The 22229-nt window shown below is 30.6% G+C and overlaps 2 protein-coding genes across 2 annotated transcripts; both read left to right on the forward strand.

The window, feature by feature from the left end:
- The first annotated feature begins 1288 nt into the window (after positions 1 to 1288).
- On the forward strand, positions 1289 to 10197 carry LOC108479644 (protein LEO1 homolog). The gene is made up of 12 exons (XM_017782362.2): positions 1289 to 1615; positions 2444 to 2790; positions 3093 to 3234; positions 3345 to 3530; positions 4117 to 4293; positions 4590 to 4721; positions 5737 to 5916; positions 6010 to 6141; positions 6331 to 6435; positions 6518 to 6778; positions 8007 to 8153; positions 9963 to 10197. Exons 1-11 carry the CDS (start codon positions 1502 to 1504, stop codon positions 8139 to 8141), a joined length of 1911 nt encoding a protein of 636 aa, XP_017637851.1. The 5' UTR covers positions 1289 to 1501; the 3' UTR covers positions 8142 to 8153; positions 9963 to 10197.
- A 1238-nt stretch (positions 10198 to 11435) lies between these two features.
- Positions 11436 to 15996, forward strand: LOC108479810 (flavonoid 3'-monooxygenase). Its single transcript, XM_017782611.2, has 3 exons — positions 11436 to 12217; positions 12406 to 12861; positions 15064 to 15996. The coding sequence occupies exons 1-3, from the start codon at positions 11777 to 11779 to the stop codon at positions 15697 to 15699; spliced, it is 1533 nt and encodes a 510-aa protein (XP_017638100.1). The 5' UTR covers positions 11436 to 11776; the 3' UTR covers positions 15700 to 15996.
- The last annotated feature ends 6233 nt before the right edge of the window (positions 15997 to 22229 follow it).

Below are 22229 nucleotides of genomic sequence, written 5' to 3' on the forward strand. Positions count from 1 at the left end.
TTTTTTATACCGACAAAATAATTTTATTTAAATCATATTTGAATGGTTAATCCAACTTATTCAAACTTGAATTACTAAAATTCCATATATCCAATCCAATTTCATCTTAAAATATATATACATGTATATTAAAAAGGCCTTCTAGAATGTATTATTTTTAATTAAAATATACAGCAAAATATAAAGGCTTAAAATTTCAGGGTGAAAGTGCCCTTCTAGTCCTTATATTATCAATAAGAAAGCAAACAAGTCCTTCTACTAAAACATGAAGCAATTAAGTCCTTATATTTCTAAAATAGAAGCAAATTGGTAAAATAATCAACGGTGTTAAAGAAAAACGTAATAAATTATAATTTTTTAATATAACATAAAATTCGAAAAAAAAAGTGTAAAATAACTTTTTTATATTGCTCGTAACTTTAGAAAATAATTAAATGTAATTAAAAGAATTAAAAAAATTACGATTCCAATAAAGAATCGCATAATTCACTTGTTTGAAAAAAAAAAGATTGAATTATAGAAATCAATTGCAAAGAACTAGTAACTTCGTTTGATTTTCTTTAATTTTAAGTGAACCTTAATCTGTTTTAATACTCATTTCAAACCCTAATCCTTTTTGAGACCTTTTTTCCCATAAATTTGTGTTTTTGGAATATTATTTCGATGTTATCCTATTGAATGATTATGTTTGGAAAACTTTTCTGGTATTCTTTTTGTTTCAAGCACATGCGAATCCTTTTCAATCCTTAATTATTTTTTTGGTTTCAATTTTAAGGGTTGTGTTTTCAACTTTTCAATTTTGTTTATTTTTATTAATTTTATTTTAGTTGATTATTTTAAAATTTAAGGAGTAATAAAAGTAGAAAAATTTATTTTAACTTGTATTTTAATTTAAATTCCACCTCATATTAAAACATTAATTTTATTAGATTCATGTCAACATCGTTAATGACACATCATTATTGATAAAAAAGTCACATAACACGTCATTAGTTTGGATGGTTTTTGCTAACACCATTATCAATTTTACTAAATTGCTTCCATTTTAAAAGTAAAGGGACTTGATTGCTCTCTTTTTTCATAGAGGGACTTGTTTGCTCCCTTATTGATAATACAAGGAGTATGACGCCATTTTCACCAATTTTTTAGTATTAAGAAAATAAAGAAGTTTAGAGGCCCAACGGGTCAGGCGACCAAAATTTTAGCTTACGAACTGGGCCTTATCCGGTCCGATTCATGATCGACCGGATGGTACTCTAAAGAGGAAATCGATGACGTGGCAAAGGTGCTGTGGCCGGGAGTTAACATAAGCCGAAACCCAGGGGCTATACAATGCCGCAGGCCCGCTTATGTCTTTAGTTATGTACTACAAAAATAAAACCAAAAATAAAAAAACGCAAAAATTGAACAAAAATAGTACTCTTAGTTCTTGCTTTCGAGCGTGAAAGAGCCAAGGAATTCATTCAATCGAAGGGCGAGAGATAAGGAGAAAAGAAGAGCGATGGGAGAGGAGAAGCGACACGAGATGATGCAAAACCTCTTCGGCGATCAGTCGGAGGAAGAGGAAGAGATCGATTCCGAACATGAATCAAATCCCCATCCTAATTACGCTTCTGTAATTCTTTTACTTTCTTTAATCGTTAGGTTTTATTTTTTCTGTCGTGGTTTTTGTCAATTATTTATTTTTTCTAATGTTAATTAGACAGTAATTGTTTTTTTTAATTTGGGTTTCGCTAGTAAGTGATTGATTTGGTTCGATGACTATTTTTAATTTAGAGGATGGGTTTACCCTATTGTTCATGCAATCTTTTTTAGATTGATTTTTTCTGGATAATGCCGAGCTTAGGCTTGAATAAGTTGATCATTGTTGTATTGTTGATTTAGGTTCATTTAAATTGCCAATTAATGTTTCGGAAATTGTGTATAGCTGCACATTTGATCTTTTTCTTCTTCCAACTTGTGCCTCTTGATTATGGAATTTGTATTTCGAATACAAATGCGATTCTGAAATCATCTTATTATGGGCCAAGTACGCTCAGTACAAGAACCTTGGAGGGGGATTTTGTTCTAACTAAATTATAGTTTAGAATGTCATAATTTGATATTTTTCACATGTTTTATTCCTCCCCTATTCTTGGATGAAAAAGAAATGCAAGTTTCAGAATGGTTGATCTGTTGCCAAGATGTTTGCTGTTATTGAGAGTTACTCTCTGAGTTTAAATTATATACAAAAAAATTCAAGTCTAGAAAGGAATAAATTGGTGTTCTCACCGGCTGTGAGTTTCTCCTTTTCTTGGGGTCTGGAAAGACCTAAAATAGCCTTAGGGTATTTGATCCTAGTTTGCTTAGATATTTTCTGCTATTATGGAGTTCTCTATGTTTTTTGTGCGTGATTAGAAGTATAATTGCTTGAAGTTAACCTGTTTAATGATTTTGCATATAGGATGAAGCTGAGGGTGTAATGGAGCCTGAGGGTGAAGGCGAAGGTGAAGTTGAAGTGGAGGGACATGGTGAGGCAGAAGTGGAGAGTGATGGTGACCTACGAGATTTAGAACCTGATCCTGGAGAAAGTGAGGGTGAAAGAGTACAAAGCTCCCAAGAAGTGGATATTGGGGATCAAAGGGAAGAAAGTGAGGCAAAAGAGACAGATAGTGATGAAAAAGAAGACTATGGTCAGAGGGTAGTGACTAGCCGGAGAAGGGAAGTAATTGAGAGTGGGTCAGAAAGGTCTGAGGAAAACCATTATCCTGATAACGAAGATGAAGAGGTTGATCAAACTAGAAGCTTGAGGTAATTTGCTCTCTCCCTTACTCAGTCTCATGCTGTGCGTTCTTGCCTGTGTCTCCTTTTGTCTTTATTTGTTCATTTTTTATTGTTACTCTCCTATATGTTGTTTGCCTATTAGGTGTGCAGTACTTGGTACTTTGACATTGTATTACATGTTTTCTAAAATGTAAATAGTATGTTTCTTTTTTTGCCAAAACTGAAACAGAAAAAATTCATGCAAAACCTTATATAATAATGATTCCTTGGATGTACTATTGTCTCTAATGATCTGCATTTACTGTTCTACCAAATTGGCTTAATGGCAGTAAGTCACCAGAGGAGGAGAAGGATCCAACTCACCTTTCACATTCAGCTGCTGAAATTCGTGATGTATTTGGTGCTTCTGACGAAGAAGAAGAAGAAGAAGCAGAATATGCAGTTCGACATGATATGGAGCAAGAGGAAATTGTGAGTATCATGTGTCAAACGCAATATGGTTCTTCTTTTTTGCCTTTATATAAGTTCCAGTATGCCTGTGGTCATGTTAGAATGATGATGTAAATTCTTTTGTCCCTTAGAGATCTCCTATGGAAGAGGAAGGGAGCTATGGGAAGAGTCCAAGACTTGAAGATATGGTGCATGATGAAGATGCTCGTTATGAGTCAGATGACGAACATGTTGAGGTGAAACAAAAAGAGAAGCCAGTTGGACCCCCGTTGGAGCTGGAGGTTCCATTTCGCCCTGCTCCAGCTCATCCAACCAAGGTTTATTTTCTTCCTATGCTCTCTCTTGAAAAAATCTAACTTAACAGCATCTTAAGGATATCTTCTTATAGTTAGTGACATTTTAGAAGTTGTTTCGTTATTCAATTGGATTTTTGGTACATTACGCCATTTTTATTTCAAATGGAAGCATCAGTTGAAGTGCGTTGGAGGTTTTGAGGGTCATTACTACTTTAAGGCTTTGCTTGGTAGAGTGGAAAGAAAATTGGAAGGATAGACAACTGAAAGAATAGAAAAATAGAAAGATGGAAAATAAAATTTTTCTTTCTATTGGTCTGCTCGGTAGGAGGGATGAAAAAATTGAAAGAAAAATTAATTTCCTTTCCATTCATTGTTCTGTAGAGTTGAAGAATAAGAGGAAAGAAAATGAAACCCTTCAAAAATGCATAATTTTGAACTAACATACATCCACCTCATTTTCTGTCCTCTTAACATTCCAAAATTTTTATTATGCATTAGGATGTAAAATAGTCATCTCTTTTATTTTCTTTCCTTACACTTTTCTTTTCAACCAAGAACATTCTAAGCGCTTGAGGCTAGACTTCATACTTCTGTCATTCTTTTGCAGATGAACATGATCAAAGTTTCAAATATAATGGGCATTGACCCAAAACCATTTGATCCCAAGACATATGTTGAGGAGGATACATTTGTAACAGATGAGTCTGGCTCAAAAAAACGTATTAGGTTGGAGAACAATATTGTACGTTGGAGGACCGTCAGAAAGAAAGATGGCACAACATCAGTGAGTAAATTTCTGCCACCTTCCCCTTCTTTTTGGTGATTTGATTTGAGCATGCTGGAAACGAATGTAGATCTATTTATTGTATGTATGTGCTGTAAGTTTGGGATGGTTACAAAGTTAATCAAAAACTGTGAGTAGGGTGTTCGTTAGCCACCACTATAGTTAGATTCTTTTTTTTTTCCTTAACTATATTTGTTGTTTTTATTTCGTTGTCAGAATTAATTTTATGGTCTGTTATCAATCCCTTAATTTCTTAACCAAGCAGGGTTTCTTATATTTCCTCTTGTTGTATGTAGTATGAAAGCAATGCTCGCTTTGTGAGATGGTCAGATGGTAGTTTACAGTTGTTAATTGGCAATGAAGTTCTGGACATATCTGTACAAGAGGCACAACATGATCAATCGCACCTTTTTCTTCGACATGGGAAGGTGACTATTTCCTCCTAGTTGATGTGGTTTTGTGAAGTATGTAATATCTTCAATTCTTTTGCTCTTTTTTTTTTTTCTCTGACCAATGCTTCTGAGATGTGAAATGGATCAACAAAAGCTTCAAGGTCACATATATATTATTTACTTCATTTTCTGTTGTTTATCTCTTGTTTTTTTCTGTCATAAACTACGATAAAACTTAACACAAAAAAATGGATGTTCCTCATGGCTACTCGAGAGTGATCTGAATGTCAAGTCTGTGCATCTAGTAATCCATAATATCATAATTGTCAAATTGAACTGGCATCTTATTATAGCTGCTGACCTAATATGCTAAACTGTTTGAAAGCCTCCTAGACTCTAGATTCAAAGGTCCACTGATCATAAGGAATGATTTAAAAATGAAGTAAAAGAATGTGGCATATTGAAATGCCACAGCTATTTCTATCTGTACATTGTCTTGGACATGAAATCTGTGGCTCCTGGTATCCTTTTTGACAATATCTCTGTTGTGTTAATTGGTATGTGAACTATTTTATATATATTGCTAATAGCTCAACATGAGCTTCTGTATTGAGGTTGAAATGCATATTTTTAGTTACATTCTGTGAACATGATATATGCGAGTTTATTTTTTTGTGTAAGTATTTTGCGGGGAAAAAGGGGAGTATGGAAGTTTTATAGTCAACTTCCACTATATGCTATTGCAGTTCCAGCCATAGCATCTTTGTGTAGGAAGCTTGCTTCAATTTTGGAATCGGTTTGGTAGGATAGGTCCAGTAGGAACACAATTTGGCCTCAGAACCTTGATTTTGGGCTATTATCTGCTCATTCCATGCAGTCTATGGTGTTATTATTTGGTTTTAAGTATTACTCCTAAGGCTGGCTCTACCATGAAATCAATATAACATTCTCATTTTTGTGGCTGTTGCTGTTTCTGTTATTGTTATTGATCTTGTAACAATGCTTAAATTCAAACTGGACTTGGAAACTGCTTTAATTGTGGTAATTGCAGGGAATTCTTCAATCTCAAGGAAGGATTTTAAGTAAGATGAGATTTATGCCCTCGTCATTGTCATCAAATTCTCATCGACTGTTGACTGCTCTTGTTGATTCACGTCATAAAAAAGTCTATAAGGTTAAGAATTGCATTACTGATGTTGATCCAGAAAGGGAAAAGGAGGAAAAGGAGAAGGTAATTAATTGCTTATCTTACAATTCGGTGCAACTTGTTTCTCAGTGACAGGAATTTTAAATTTTTTTTTCCCTTTTGTGTGTGATTTTGCAGGCTGAGAATCAAACAATCAGAGCTAATGTTCTTCTGAATCGTAAGAGGGAAAAGGTGAACCGAAAGTATACACAAACTGTAGAAAGAAAGCGTCAACTTTCAACTGGGTATCTGGAGGGTGCTCTTGATGAGGTCTAGAAATTTCCTTTCATGTTATACATATTGGAATGTCTTATATTGATAATTATCAGCTGTTTCTTTATTTTGACTAAACCTGCAGCAATCTTCATTTCTTGAGCATGTGTAACTTTTCCTTTTAGATATCCTTAAATCATACTTTCTAAACTGAATAACACATGTTTTTCAAATTTATTTTTTCAGGATGATGAAATGGATTATAATGATTCCCGTCGCTCTCGCCGCCGCTTTGAGGAAGACTTGGAAGTAGAAGCTCGGGCAGAAAAACGCATTATGAATGCCAAGAAGGTACTTTCACTCTTATTCCTAGGAAATTGTTCTTGTTGCAATTTGTTAACTGTATGTTTTTATTTTTATTTGTGATTACCAGTCACAGGGTTACAGGGATGTCCCTCGCAAGTCATCCGTATCAGATGTAAAATCATCTCGGCGGCCTATTAGTTTCTCTGAAAGTGACAGAGAGGAGTCTGAGTATGAAACTGAAGGGGAAGAAGATGAGAGGTCTGCACACAATAGGATTGAGGACGAGGAGCCCGAATATGAAGAATCAGAGGAAGAGGAAGAGGAAGAGCGCTATGAAGAGGCAGATGCTAACGCTAACAGAGCTTCAGAGGAGGAAGAGGAAGTTGAGGTAAGTATTTATTATTTTATTCTCTTCAACAAGTTCTCCATGCTTTTTATTTGAGCATAAAATTCATGTACCATATCTGAAAAGCATTTCAGATGCTTCTCTCAGTGCTGCATATGCAACACAAGTGATTTCTGTATGCCTTTGACATCTGTATTCCATGATTAAATGTTACCGATTAGACAGCTTCTCTAAATGAATGGCCGGTAAAGTTCAATTAGCGTCTACTTTCTTGAACTGTTGGGTCCACAATTCATTTTGCTGATTTTGTGATATTAAGAGGTCCCTAATTGTTCTGATAGCTATACATTCTTCTACTCGCATATGCCATGCATTGAATTCGATATGGACAAAAAGGGGTTTGGCTTCCATCCATTACTTTTATGTTCATTTTTGTCCAATACAACTTTAATCACCATTTAAAGGTATGACTTTGACAATTCATAGATGGGTTCTACACATTTTAATGGTGCTGCTAAATGTATTGGAAAGTAATGGATGGAATCCCAACCCGCCAAAAAGAGGACATGGGTTGGATACTCAGAAAATTGAAAGAATATATGCTTTTGCATGCTATGAATCTAAAAAGTTGGATTATGTTTTCTTGCTGAATGACATAGTATCCTTCAAAAACAAGGTTTTTATTCAAGTTGTAAGACATGATGCTATTGGGGAAGTCTTTGGATTTATTAGAAAACATATGTGCTTGCATGGAAAGGCTTCTTCCTAGATACTAAAATTTGATGTCTCTATTGCCCTTTACTACTACTATAAGCATTTCAGTTACCATCTTGAGTGGAAGAGTGAAGTTTTTATTAGCATGTTCATTTAACATGGCTGCAACTTTGGACTGTGCTGGGACATCTGAAATGGTTACTACGGGTGTCTAAGTTTGTTTGGTGATGTTTAAACGTCTGTGATTGGATTGAAAAATGGTGAAGATTGTAATGTGAACATTTTAGATATCATCAATATCCCTAACGTGGAGCATATATGCAGAAGAATATGATCAATAGAACTCGTCTTTTATCAGTATTAGACGATTCTTTGTATGTGTTGCTTTGGTTGGACCACACCTTCCCTCGATATTTTTATCTCTTTAGAGGAAATAATAGCTTCTTTTTATGCAGAATAATGGCTAGTAATGACAAGTAAATCTGGAAATAATTTTCCCCATCGATTATACGGTCTTGTGAGTTTTATGAATTTTATTATCTTGATTATTTTGCAGGAGCCTAGGCAAAAAGTGAAGGAGTCTGTTGGCAGCAGTAAGCGCAAGGGAATCGAGTCGGATGAGGACTCACCTCCTAGAAAAGCTCCTACACATCGTCGCATGGCAGTTGTTTATGATAGTGATGAGGAATGAAACAAGATTACAGTAAGTTTCTCTCACCCCTCTTTCTGGACATATGCACTGACACAAACGCGCACATAGATCTTTATGCGACTACTGGTAGGAATATTGATTTTTAAGCATGTATTAGGCTTTTCTTTTTTTTTTTTTCATTGTTTTTCAAAAGTGTTTTGAAAAGTAATGCTGAACAGACAACTTTTCAAGTCAAAATTTCTTTTGAAAAGTGTTTTTGAACCCAAACATAAAAATGTTTGGGAAAAACATTTTTGGAGTAAAATGACATTTTTAACCCTTATTTATAATCCAATGTATTTTATGTAATATTTATATTGAGTATACAATAATTTCCCTATTGAAATTTATTTCAAATATATAATATTATATATTTTAATTTGTAATAGTTATATTTTAATGTTTAAAATATTGCTTATATATTCAAATTAAAATTTAGAAATAATTAATATTAATTGCTTAAAAGAATTTAAATTTTATATTTTATATATCAAAATATTAATAAAAAGTTATAAAAATTATTTTTATATTCTTACTAAAATATCATAAAATTAACAAATTTAAACAATGTTTAAATGTATATTTTTACTTTACAAGTCATGTTTAAAATGAACATTTTATTTCTCTAGTATTTTTGACAGCAATGATGACCACTTGCATAAGTTGGTAGTAAATTAAATCCATTTGATAATTTTTAACTGAAAACATGATTTCTTTGAGCAAAGGGGAGGGAAAAAAATATTTTTTTCCCTCGTGTAAAAACATCAGATAACCAAACGACCGATTCCTGCTTTGGTAGGAAAGATTTGTGGTTATTATTTGCATTGCACTGTGTGGTTGTCTCGCTACCTTGAAAAATGATTTTGGAAAGTGAATTAACTTTTTGAAAGAAAAACTGATACATATAATTTTTTATTCTGGATGATTCTACATAAAAAAATTGTTGTTTGACAATTTCACTAAAATCATTTTGTAAAAGTTGTTTTACTGAAAAAGATAACATAAATATTATAGTAACATTTCTTTTGACAATTGAAATTTATTTTATAATAAGAAAATACTTAATAATAATTAATATCATTTATAAATTTAATAATAAAATATTTATTTAAAACTTAATTTAAATTATATATATTATATACATGAAAGTAGATAGTTATACATTAAAATTGAAAGGAATAAACAAAGTTAAGCATGATTTAAACATAATATTTATATTATTGACATATTCATATTTTATACTATAAAATATTTATTATTAAAACATTAATTTTTCAAGAATATTTCAATAATATTATTTAAAATTTAAAATTATTATCTGTTAAATTTTATTATTAAAATAAAAATATAATGTTAAATAATTTATTAAAATATATTAATTATTTATAAATATTATTAAATATAAATAGTTAAATATGTATGTTTACTAATCGAACATTACAATATTTTTAATATTAAGATTTTAGTTACTTTTGAAAATTAAAATAAAAATCTATTATTAATATAATCATATTAGACATGATTCAAGTTAATTTTTACGTCAAAATAAATTTACTTATAAATAGCTCTTTCTTGAAAGGGTTTATTTTCTGTTGTGCTGTTTTCTCATGAAACAAATGCAGAAAAATGCAAGAAGTATTTTTCATAAATTATTTTCGGTGAAACAACCTACTTGCGCTGAACTTACTAATGCCTTGCCGGGGCTAAAAAAGAATTTCATTTCAAACAACTACGGGTTATGCTTATTTACTATGATAATTAAATTGTTTCTAACATCAATTACTATAATTTTTAATCTTGATTGTAATTATGATTTCACAGGGGGAAATGATCGTATCCTCAAACAATGAACTATAGACACACAACTTTGGTAGCTGGAAAGGATGTTGGAGCTGAGCTTGCTGCTTACTTCTCTGACTTATATGACACTGCTGGAGACAACTTAAGGTTTAAATGTTAATTGTATTTTCACTCCCTTTTTCTGAAATTGTTATATACGACTTCCAAATTAAGTTGAGCTCAGAAAAGTAATTGCTCTAGAATTTGAGGAAAAGAATTGCAGGCAAGTTATTATTTTTCTGTCCCATAATGTGAAAACTTGGTGTTATAGACTCTTACTACTAACATGTTTTGCCTTAAACTAAACTTGAAGGTTGACATAATCTAAAGTCCCTTTGTGGAAGTATATCATTAGAAGTTTCTTCTTTCGGCATCTAATTAGCAGCATATATAACAAAGATTAGCATCATCCTTCAGATTTGAAAATGCCGGAACAATGTCAACGTGAAAAATGATCAAAAATGCTATTTAAAATTTTTATAAACTTAACAAAGATTGTAAATGCATAATTACAAAGATTCAACTTGGTTTCACATGGTAATGGTTGACGAAAGAAGCCAATAAAACTGAAGAGCTTGCCCTTCAGTGTTGGGTTTGTCTGAATCTTTCTAAAGGTTAAAATATATTTTAGTTTTTGTATTTTTCGTATATTTAAAATTTATAAATTGTTAGATTATTTTAGTTGATAATTTAGATAAGTTTTTTAATTATTTAAATAATGAAAAATAATGTTATTTCAATTAAATAATAAAATATTATTTTTCATTATTTAAATAATTTTAAAAATTATCTAAATTTATCACCTAAAATATTTATCAATTTGATTTATTAAATTATATTGAGGTAATATCCTTCCACAAGATAATGATCTCATGTTAAAACTTTAGGAAATATCTCTAAATCATACCACAATTACTAAAGGAAAAGAAATTATGTCCAGAGATATTTTAATGGCCCCTAATTTAGGATCCAAATTTAGGGAATACTAAAGCTTCACTATACTTTTTGGATGTAGTCAATTTAGTTGTGAATAGGGATACAAATTTTAGTAAATTATTTTATATTTTTATATTGTTTTTGTAATTTTGTAATTTTTGTATTTTTAAATATATTTTAGAATTTATTTTAATTTTTTAAAAAATTAAGATTTTTAACTATGTAATGTGTCAATGTATGATTAATTGAATATCTCAACCTGTGCAAAAATTAAACTAATAACATTTGATAATGTTAAGAAAAAGAAATTTAAGGACTAAACTAAAAAATATATACTTGAAAGACTAAAAATGTGGGTTAAACCTAAAAATAATAATAGCAAAAGTCTTGGAAAAGTTTCAGTCCATTCAATTCACCTACTTTATGGCTTTTGGATCTTACAAATAAAAAAAATCTATTTTAGTTAACATTCAATGAGTCGAATTAAATGCAAATACGGAGCTAAAATCATATTATAGCGATAACAGTAGATACCTCTCTAATGCTTTAGAGTGGCCTTGAATGATGAATCGTGTGTTTTCTGCTTAGTTCTAGCTTCCGTTCTCGCCTGTGAATCAATGGTTCTCCATTAAATTTTAGTGTTACCTACCAGCCTCACGTGCTCACCCATCGCATTCCCCAACCCACGTTTTCAAACCATAGCTAACTTATTGTTATCTAATCAATCCCTTCGAAAATTCTCTCTTTACAATTATCTTTAAATTATTATTATTATATAATTATTATTTTCCTGTTAATTTATATAAATACTCTCCGCTCTTCTTCTTCTTCTTCACCACTTCCAACTTCAACAAACATCCATGGCCTCCTTTGTTCTATATTCTATTCTCTCCACCGTTTTCCTCTATTTCGTTTTCATTATCTCGAGGAAGCGCCGCCGTCTGCCTCTCCCTCCTGGTCCTAAACCATGGCCCATCATTGGCAACTTGCCACATATGAGTCCTGTGCCTCACCAAGGTTTAGCCGCCATGGCCAAAGTCTACGGCCCTCTCATGCACCTCAGGTTGGGGTTCGTGGATGTTGTGGTGGCAGCGTCCGCCTCCATGGCGGCTCAATTCTTGAAAGTCCATGACTCTAACTTCTCCAGCCGCCCACCGAATGCTGGCGCCAAGTATGTGGCTTACAACTATCAGGACCTTGTGTTTGCGCCGTACGGACCGAGGTGGCGGCTGCTACGTAAAATCAGCTCCGTTCATCTCTTCTCCGGCAAGGCTTTGGACGACTTTAGACACATTCGCGAGGTTTATTTCATTACTCTATAGTATTTTATCATTATTATTGTCTCTAAGTTATACTTCAATTTTATCATTATTATAGATCTTAATGCCCCCCAATTTAAGATCCGAATTTAGGGAATACTATAAAGCCTCACTATACTTTAAGGATCTGAATAGGGTTTAATTAAATCATGGATATGATTTGCAAACAGGAGGAGATAAGGGTGTTGGTACGAGCTTTGGCAAGCGCTAAAACAAAGGTGAATTTGGGGCAACTTTTGAACGTATGCACAGTGAATGCCCTGGGGCAAGTGATGATGGGGAAAAGGGTGTTCGGAGACGGCAGCGGCGGCGCCGATCCAGAAGCGGATGAGTTCAAGTCGATGGTGGTGGAACTGATGCAGTTAGCCGGGGTTTTCAACATCGGCGACTTCATTCCGGCGCTTGAATGGCTGGACCTGCAAGGGGTGCAAGCTAAAATGAAGAAACTCCATAACAGATTCGATAGGTTCTTGAGTGGCATTCTTGAAGAACACAAAACCAAAGCTCGACAAAGTAATGGGCAAGTGAAACACAAGGATTTATTAAGTACGTTGATTTCATTGGAGAATGCTGACGGTGCTGAAGGTGGAAAGCTCTCCGACACTGAGATCAAAGCATTACTTTTGGTACTCTTTCCACTTTCCAACTATAAGTACCTTTCTGTCCTTTTCTCTCATAATGATTTATTTATTTAGTTAGTTTCAGATATTCTACATTTATATAAATTTCAAAATATTAATTTTAATTATTTTATTATATCATATTAATAAATCTAATATTATACAATCCCCAATACTTTATATTAATAATTATATATTTTATAAATTTTATAACTGTTTATTTTTACTATAATTTATATTTTATAATACTCATTATTATAATTATATCTTTATTTTGTTGAACCAAAAATATATCATATGTTATACTTTACTTTTCTCCATAGTACCAAAAGACCCTTATTTTAAGGCACTATTAAATATTAATTCAAATATATATTTTATATAAAAATAAAAAATACATGAGATCATTTAGACCCAAGGTGTAAAACTTACCCTTCTTAACTTTATCATTTAAACTAAAATAATATTTGATTTTTATGTTAATTTTTAATAAATATATTATATAATTATTTTCACTCAAAATTTAATTGTATTTTAAATGTTTTTATTATGTAATATAACACCACAAAGTGCAGAGGCCAACTAAAGTTTTTAAAATTGTAATTATACCCTTTATTTTAAAAAGTAATTAGGCCCTCTAATATTTAAAAAATATTATTAAACATTTGAAAACTTTTAAAATTTTGAATTACTCTTCAAATTTTTTATAATCTCGTAAAATCTCTAAAATTTTTAAAAAATGTTAATTAGATTTATCAAAATTTTAAAAATTCTCACTAAATCCTTTAAATTTTTTAAAGTTTTAGTTAAGTTTGTACTTATCTGCCACTAGCAAAGTGGATGGTACAAGCAACACTTTGTTTAGTTACTACTAGACTCTGAAATAATTAATGTGATTTTTTTGCTTGCTGATTAAATGATGTCATGCGTGTGAACCTTTTTCTAATCACAGTACTATAGTGACAAAAGTCATTTCTATAATTTGCCGGCACTACGAATATTAAATTATGTTGGGAAAATATTATGTAAAAATATTTTTTTATAAATTTATATATATTGAAGTTTTAGAATTAAAAGTTTAAAAATATGAAATTTTAAGTTTAAATCCTATTAATTTTATATACAAATGTAAAAAATAAAAAATTTCTATAATTAACGTAATTTATTTCATAAAACTATAATTTTTTAATTATTTCTTAGATGAGTTAGTGTTGCCTCATAATAATTTTATTATCGGATAAAACCTAATTGCAATATTATAATATAAAAATCAATATAATATTAATATACAAAATTATTAATAAAATATTATATATAATATAACATGTATCTTAGCTTTAGGCTACCCGCAAGTTGGGGCTCCTCACATAATTCAAATTAGATTACGTCATAGCTGCTATTTGAGCTAAAAGTTTATATGAAGTGTAAACGAGGTTGCTGTATGATTGAAATTTAGGTAGTTTATTTTTTTATTTTATAAGTTTCTTAAAAAGTTGTTATATATTTTATTTTTAATATTTTATTATATCTTTATAAAATATTTTTAATTTTTAATTTTATTTATGGAATCTAAAAATTTAACTGATAGTATACTAATTTTTCTCTAAATTTAATTATTTATAAATTTATTTTGGATTAAAATTATTTTTATATAAGAAGATAAAAAATTCCTAATAATAATTTATTTATGTTTTAAATAGAATAATTTTTTGTCAATAGTATTTAATTGACTCATGATACTATCTTAATTAGTAATTTAAATATAATATAGATTAAATAAAAATTTATTTAACTTTTATAATATATATAAATATTTTATTTAAATAGTAAAATGAGCTTACCTGTTGGGTTGGGTTTTAATAATATGATTTTTTTTTTAGAATCAACTCCAACAGTGATACAATTCGAATTATAAGTAGTTATAATAATAATTTAGTATTGTTTTGATTTTTATTTTCAAATTTTATTTTGATTTTTAAATATTCAACAATTTATTATTTAAAAGTTATTATTGGTTATTTTAGAAAAACTTTAAGCAAAATAACATTTTTTTTACTACAAACAAATTAGTTCCGCGCAAATACCACCACCAAACAATTTCTACAACTCGAAACCCAGGACTTCGACAACGAATACCTTATAACAAATGGGTTGAAGTATATTAATTAACTTTGATATTACTAACTTGTTTGGACATGATTATTGCAGAACATGTTCACAGCAGGAACTGATACATCTTCAAGCACAGTTGAATGGGCAATGGCTGAGCTAATACGGCATCCCAACATCATGGCTCAAGTTCGTAAAGAATTGGACTCAGTCGTTGGTCGAGACCGCCTCGTCTCCGACTTGGACTTGCCCAATCTAACCTACTTCCAAGCCGTCATCAAAGAAACCTTCCGCCTCCATCCATCCACCCCACTCTCCCTCCCTCGGATGGCCTCCGACAGCTGCGACATCAACGGCTACCACATCCCCAAGGGCGCCACCCTCTTGGTCAACGTATGGGCCATTTCTCGAGACCCTAACGAGTGGAACAACCCGCTTGAGTTTCGGCCCGAGAGATTCTTGCCCGGCGGCGAAAGGCCAAACGCTGATGTTAGGGGCAATGATTTTGAGGTCATACCGTTCGGCGCCGGGCGTAGAATCTGTGCAGGAATGAGCTTGGGATTGCGCATGGTTCAACTGTTGACGGCGACGTTAGCGCATGCTTTCGATTGGGAGTTGGCTGATGGATTAATGCCTGAGAAGCTGGACATGGAAGAAGCTTATGGGTTGACTTTACAACGTGCGGCGCCATTGATGGTGCATCCAAGGCCAAGGTTATCAAAGCATGCTTATTGAAAACGTTGTCGTTTCATGGTGAGGGGACTTAAGGGTGTTCAAACTTCAAAACTGAATTAACCGATTAAATCAATCTTATTTAATTAATCAGTTAGTGGTTGAACTTAGTACTGTCGAAGGTTGGCTTTTTGAAATTTAGTTTATTGGTTAATTCGATTTAAAATCGAATAATTAACCGAATTAATCGAACTTAATAATTAATATTATGTATTAATTTTAAGACGTATGTAGTGTTTTTTATTATGTACTCTTTCAAGTCATAAAATTTTGGTTAATTCGGTTAACTTTTAAGACAAATTTATATATATATATATATATATATATTAGTTAATTTCAATATATTTATTTGATATGTTTTATACTTGTTTTAACCAAAAGACAAAAACATATACATTTCGATTTATTCGGTTAACCGACTGAATCAATCGAAACATTTTGGTTCGTTTAATTTATTTTGAAAAAATTTTGATTCGATTAACGGTTAATAGATTATACAGTTCAATTAATTTGATTAATGCTAGTTCGATTCAGTTAATAATCGAACCGATCATTTGAACACCCCTACGACTCTTTTGTTTTTTTTAAACCTTAAATGAATCACCTCACCCCAAAAATTTAAGTTTCATTCAAGAAGGTTTTATAATAAACATCCATTTGTTTCACTGGAAATGATTTCTGGAAAATATTTTGCATTCTCTTCTGTTTGTTTCATAGAAAAACAGTTTGTTCAGCAGAAAATGAGAAAATGACTTGCAAGTCAATGAAAAATAAGTCATTTTCTTGTAAAATACCGAATCATATAATAAATTCATATAATAAATTATTAATATAATTTATTATTTTAATATATTATTTAAAATTTCATTTTATTTTAATAATAATTTTTATAAAAATTAAATAATATTATTCATATGTTATTGAAAAATATTAAATATAAATATTTCAATAATAAATATTTATTAAAATTATAAATATATTAATAATAAATATTTTGTAGTATATGTAACAACTCGTTTTCGGTAAAATCGGAATAGTGGTTTCGGGACCACAAATCTGATTTCGAAAAAAAATTATTTTTATATTATTTTATGGTCTATAGTATGATAGTAATTTCATATAAAAATTTCGTAAAGAAATTTTACCGATTATATGTTTAACTTGATAAAGGACCAAATTGCACAAAGTGCAAAAGTTGAGTTCTAATAGGTTAAGGGATTAAATAGCTATGGAACTCAAAATTTGAGGTCCTTATATAGAAAATAGACCATTAAAAATGCTTAGTGGTTAAGGATGATGATTCATCCATGGAAAATAAAATAAAGAAAAGGATAAAATTGGAAAGTGAAATAATAAAAGATGATAAATGATAAAAAAAAATTATCATCATATTATCATCTTTACCAAAACAAAAAGCCATGAAAACCTTAGTTTGAAAGCTTAAAGATAGACAAGCTTATTTTGATCAATTGGGTGAGTATTTTTGTCCCATTTTTAGTAATTTTTATATTTCCGATATCGTAATATCTTAATTTAACTATCTTAGGGATTAATTTGTAAAGATATCAAAGTACTAGGTTTTTTCCATGGATGAATATAAATGAATTATGAAGGTTTATGGTAGAAAATGAAAGGTTGTTGATAGATAAACAATTTTTGTTAAGTGAATTTTGATGAAATTGTGATTTCGGGACTAAATTGTAAGGATGTAAAAGTTATGGAAAATTTCTGAATTTTGTGAAATACATGGGCTGTAAATATTATATGAAAAATTTGTTAGGCTTGGAATAAAGATTTAATTGCATGAATTTCATTTTCCGAGCCTAGGGACAAAATTAAAATTAATTAAAAGTTTAGGGGCAAAATAGTAATTTTCCAAAGATGTGAATTGAATTGAAATGAACATGAATTGATGTTAAATTCATTCATATATATTTGGATAGACCAAATTCAGAGTTAGAACGAGAAAAAGAGAAAATGTCGGATTTGTAGATTTTACGTGCATAGAACATATTTTGAGATAAGTTCATGTAAATAAATTGTGTATATTTATATGTTTGAATTAAATGTTGTGTATGTGAATTGTATAAATGCGAAATATATGAAATTGGTTACATATCCGACAAAGCCAGATAAATATTAAATCCGGTTTAAATAATGGAATTCGATGGATATAGGATTTCCCGATTGGCTGTGGTCTTGCATGTGTTACGGACACACTATAGCTCCTACGAGCGTCCCGTTATAAGCCTTTTCGAGCTTCCCGTTATTTGGTTCCTGCGATTATCCTGATCGGTAGTGATCTTGTATGTGTTGCAGACTACCACTACTCTTTGTGAGCGTCCTGTTATATGATCGGTTGTGATCCAGCATATATTGCGGACACAAATGTAGCTCTTTGTGAGCGTCCTAATATGGCTCACTTGAACTTTCCGATATATAGCTATCCTGAGCTTTTGATTAAAGGCTCTTCGTGAGCTTCCTGATTAAAAGTTTTTTGTGAACTTCCTAATTATAGCTCTTATGAGCTTTCTATTATACAGTCCGGATAAGCTTCCTGATAGGCTCTTTGTAAGCTTCCCGAATAATGGCTCTTTGTGCGCGTCTTGTTATATAGCTTGAGAGAGGATTTCCCGATTATGTGCTTTAAAGAGCACTCTTGAATATGAATTGACAAATTTCTGATTTGTACACTTTGAGTTTACTACCTGTGTATCTATCAATGTTTTCAATGGTTCAACAGGCAAAATCCTAATAAGAGAAAATATGAACATGAAATGAATTAATACATGTATTTACCTGAAATACATGAAAATGATGATACATGGTATATGGAAATACGATGATAATATATGAACATGGAATTTGTTTGATGAATATGTTCATCCATGATTATATATTTGTACACCTTGAGTGTATTACCCGTGTGACACTGACATTTCAAAAGATTTAATGGGCAAAGTTTCGACATGAAATAATCTGAATTCGAGACGAATTATTATGAAAATGTACTTGAAATACAAGGATATGATTTGTATATGTCATATGGATACATGATGTGGAAAGTATACGTACATGAAAATCTAATTATTGTTGAGCCCATACATGTTTCTTGATATTTGTATGAAATATATGACTAACAAGGGTAAGGAGGAAATGTGTTAAGGCTCGTGATCAAGTTGAATGAATGTGCCTTGTATGTTTATATTTAATTTAAATGAGTGGTACGTTAATTACCATGTTATACGAACTTACTAAGTATTTCATACTTACTCTTTTTTATTTTCCCCTATTCTATAATAATTCGGAGGCTCGTTGTATTGGAAGCTTGGCGGAGATCACTCACACTATCCATCAGCCCATTTCTCTATATATATATGATAAATCAATTATGGTTCTAATGGCATATATAGGTTAATTGGCCAATATCGGCATATAAATGCTTTAATTATAACTAGCCATTGGAATGGCTTGTGATGGATATGTTTGGTATGTGTTTGAAATGGTTGATTGATAGAAATTATATTGGCATATTGATGATTGAATTAAGTTAGCAAATTTTATAAGATATGCATATATGTGAACTTGGTAATTTAAGTAAGTGTGTATAGGACTTGATTTTGAGTTGGGCTAAATGACCTATAATAGCTTGTGAATGTGTTAAAGTGTTGATTTAGGAGGATGACAAAATGAGGTGAGAAATATGGCTTGGAAAATAGCTTATTTTCATCCACACGGTCAGAGACACAAGCGTGTGTCTCAGCCATGTGTGACACACGGCTTAGCACATAGGCGTATGACCTGGTTTTGTGTCCCCTGCATCTTTAAAATTTCAAAACAGAATGCCCAGGTATTTACACATGGCCTAGCACACAGGCATGTGGCTTGGCCGTGTGACCCAAGTCAGAGAGTTACACAGCCTGAGACACGGGCTCCCTTGACCATGTGAACCACACGGCCTGACCATACGGGCGTGTGACCCCTACACCTAGGAAAAATTTTGAGATTTCGCGAAAAAATTCTCTGAGTACCCGGTTTAGTCCCGACTCGCTTCTAATGCATGTTTTGGACCTCAAGGGTTCAAATAAGGGACTTTATGTTTGATTTCTGACATGAATACTGTATAAAATAAAATATATGTTTACTTGATCTGTATATTCCGGTAATGTTTCGTAACCCTGTTCTGGCAACAAATACAGGTTAGGAGTGTTACTATATAAATGTTAAAATATGCCATAAGTCTATGTACACTTTATAAATTTAAAATTCAGTCTATGTACTTTTATTTTTAAGAATTGAATCTTTCTACTTTCAGATTTGAAAATGAAGTCCCATTGTTAATATTGTTAATTTTTTTTGTCAATTTTGTTGATGTCACTTTTTTAAATAAAAATACTCGATATTCATATAACTAAAAATGGTGTTATAATGAACATGAATTTAACAAAATATTTTTAATAATGCGAACAACTGAACCTTAATTTTAATATCTAAAAAGTAAGACTAACCCGAAAATAAAAGTAGGTGAACTAAATTTCAAATTTACAAAGAGTATAAGAACTAATGACATATTTTAACCTAGTATAAAAATATGAATATTTTAATTATATAAAGATGAGTATTTATTTAAATAATTTTTAGCTGAGTATTTATTTTAACTTTTATTTATTGAGTTATGGTTTTAATTTGTCAAATTTAATCCACGCTTTCTCTATGAACATTTTTATAATTGTTTTTTAATTTGAGTTATGCAAATCGATAGTGCTTTTGAATTTGTTTTTGTTTTTCTATAAAGAATCAACTTGTTTTTCAATCCATGCTATCCTCCATATGCTGTCCGCCAGTCAACTTTTTGTTTTGTTTTTCTATAAATTATTATATCCTATGGAGGACAGCGTCGATATCGAGTAACCAGGCCAGCCAACTACCAAAATGGCTGATCAGGTGGAAGAAATATAAAAGATTTCTGTCTTTTTCCTTCAATAATTTTATTTTATTATTCATTAAAGATAGAGAAAGAAAGTTACACAAGTTATAAAATTCATTATTATATTTGCTCAATGGTTTGTTGTACTTAATAAAAGGATACTAAATTATTTTATACTACTTTTTTTAGAATATAAATATAATTAAAGTATAAAGTGTTTCATCTCCCACACTTTCAATATGTGGATAATATTAATTGGTTTACACATATTAGAAATTTTCAAGTAAATAAAATAAAACTATTAATATTAATAAAGAAGATTATCGAATATTATTAGAAATAAGAAAAAACTTTTGAATTTAGGGAAATTGATTTAAGAAATAGACTAAATTGTAAAAATATGAAACGTGTTGGGTATAGTGTAAAATTAGCAATAAGAAAAATTGAATTGATGCATTGGAAAAAGAGGAAGATTTTGGAGAGCAATTTGACCATGAAATAAAAAAATAAAAAATAAAAGTGGATGAGATTGAGAGAAAATAGAAGCCAGCATGATGATGTGATTTTTGCTTAATTAAATAGTATTAGAAAATCTATAATAAAGAAAAGATGATAAATATTTTTGGTATGGAAAGATGTAGAAGAGAAAATAAAAGTAATTTTTTTCAAAATTATTAAAAGTCGGGTCGTTATAATGTAGTCGCGATAAGCTTTTGATGGTTTGGATTTTTACATTTTGACCCCTAAATTACTTTTGATCACCTAGGGAACATTTGTAAACTCGTGTTAAGCTAGGATAAGTGTATAAATCATATTTTAAATGTATTATGAGCCTAATAATGCGAATAAAGATATTTAATTAATTTAGAGTGATCGTAATTGTTTCGGTAGCGAATATAATATCTCTATATCTTGACTCGATATTGGATCGAGTAAGAGGTATTACAATAAGTCTCTATATTCTTCTCTGATTTGGAATTTAGTTTTTTTACTTTTCATACTTTAAAATTTAAATTCAATTATTAAAGTTGTTAAAATTATTTTGTTACATTCGAATCATCATCCGAGGGTCATTTTTAGTTACATGTTTATCAAGTAAATTTTTTATTAGAATATTACACCAATAAATTAAAAAATAGAATTAAAATTTAAAATTAAAAAATAAAGGAATAAATTTCTAAAAGTAAAAATAATTTTATTTTAGAAAACCAATCATTAGAAAGGAAAATTGTTTTATTGATTTATTTAAATTTTATCAATTTCTCGAAAAAGAGTATTACTGAGAGGGCGAAGGACCTATTCCAAATATCAAAGGTAAAACTGGGATCCTCTCCTTTTTTGTTATTTCAAATATAATATTTATTTGAAAATTTCTCAAATATTGAATTAATGATTTGATTCCTTAACCATTAAATTTGCAATTAAAATGTGTTTTTCCTTAATATAGTCCTTACAGGGCTCTTTTATTTCGTTAATAAATTGAGTAATTGATTTGATGATAATATTTACTTATTTGGCATATGGTAAGAAAAAGTTGGACCCTCCCTACTGGGTTCTCCTAACATAACAAATTCAATGAAAATGTACCAAAAAGCATTAGATGGAA

This window comes from Gossypium arboreum, chromosome 12 (assembly GCF_025698485.1).
Source record: "Gossypium arboreum isolate Shixiya-1 chromosome 12, ASM2569848v2, whole genome shotgun sequence".
NCBI classification, from domain to species: domain Eukaryota; kingdom Viridiplantae; phylum Streptophyta; class Magnoliopsida; order Malvales; family Malvaceae; genus Gossypium; species Gossypium arboreum.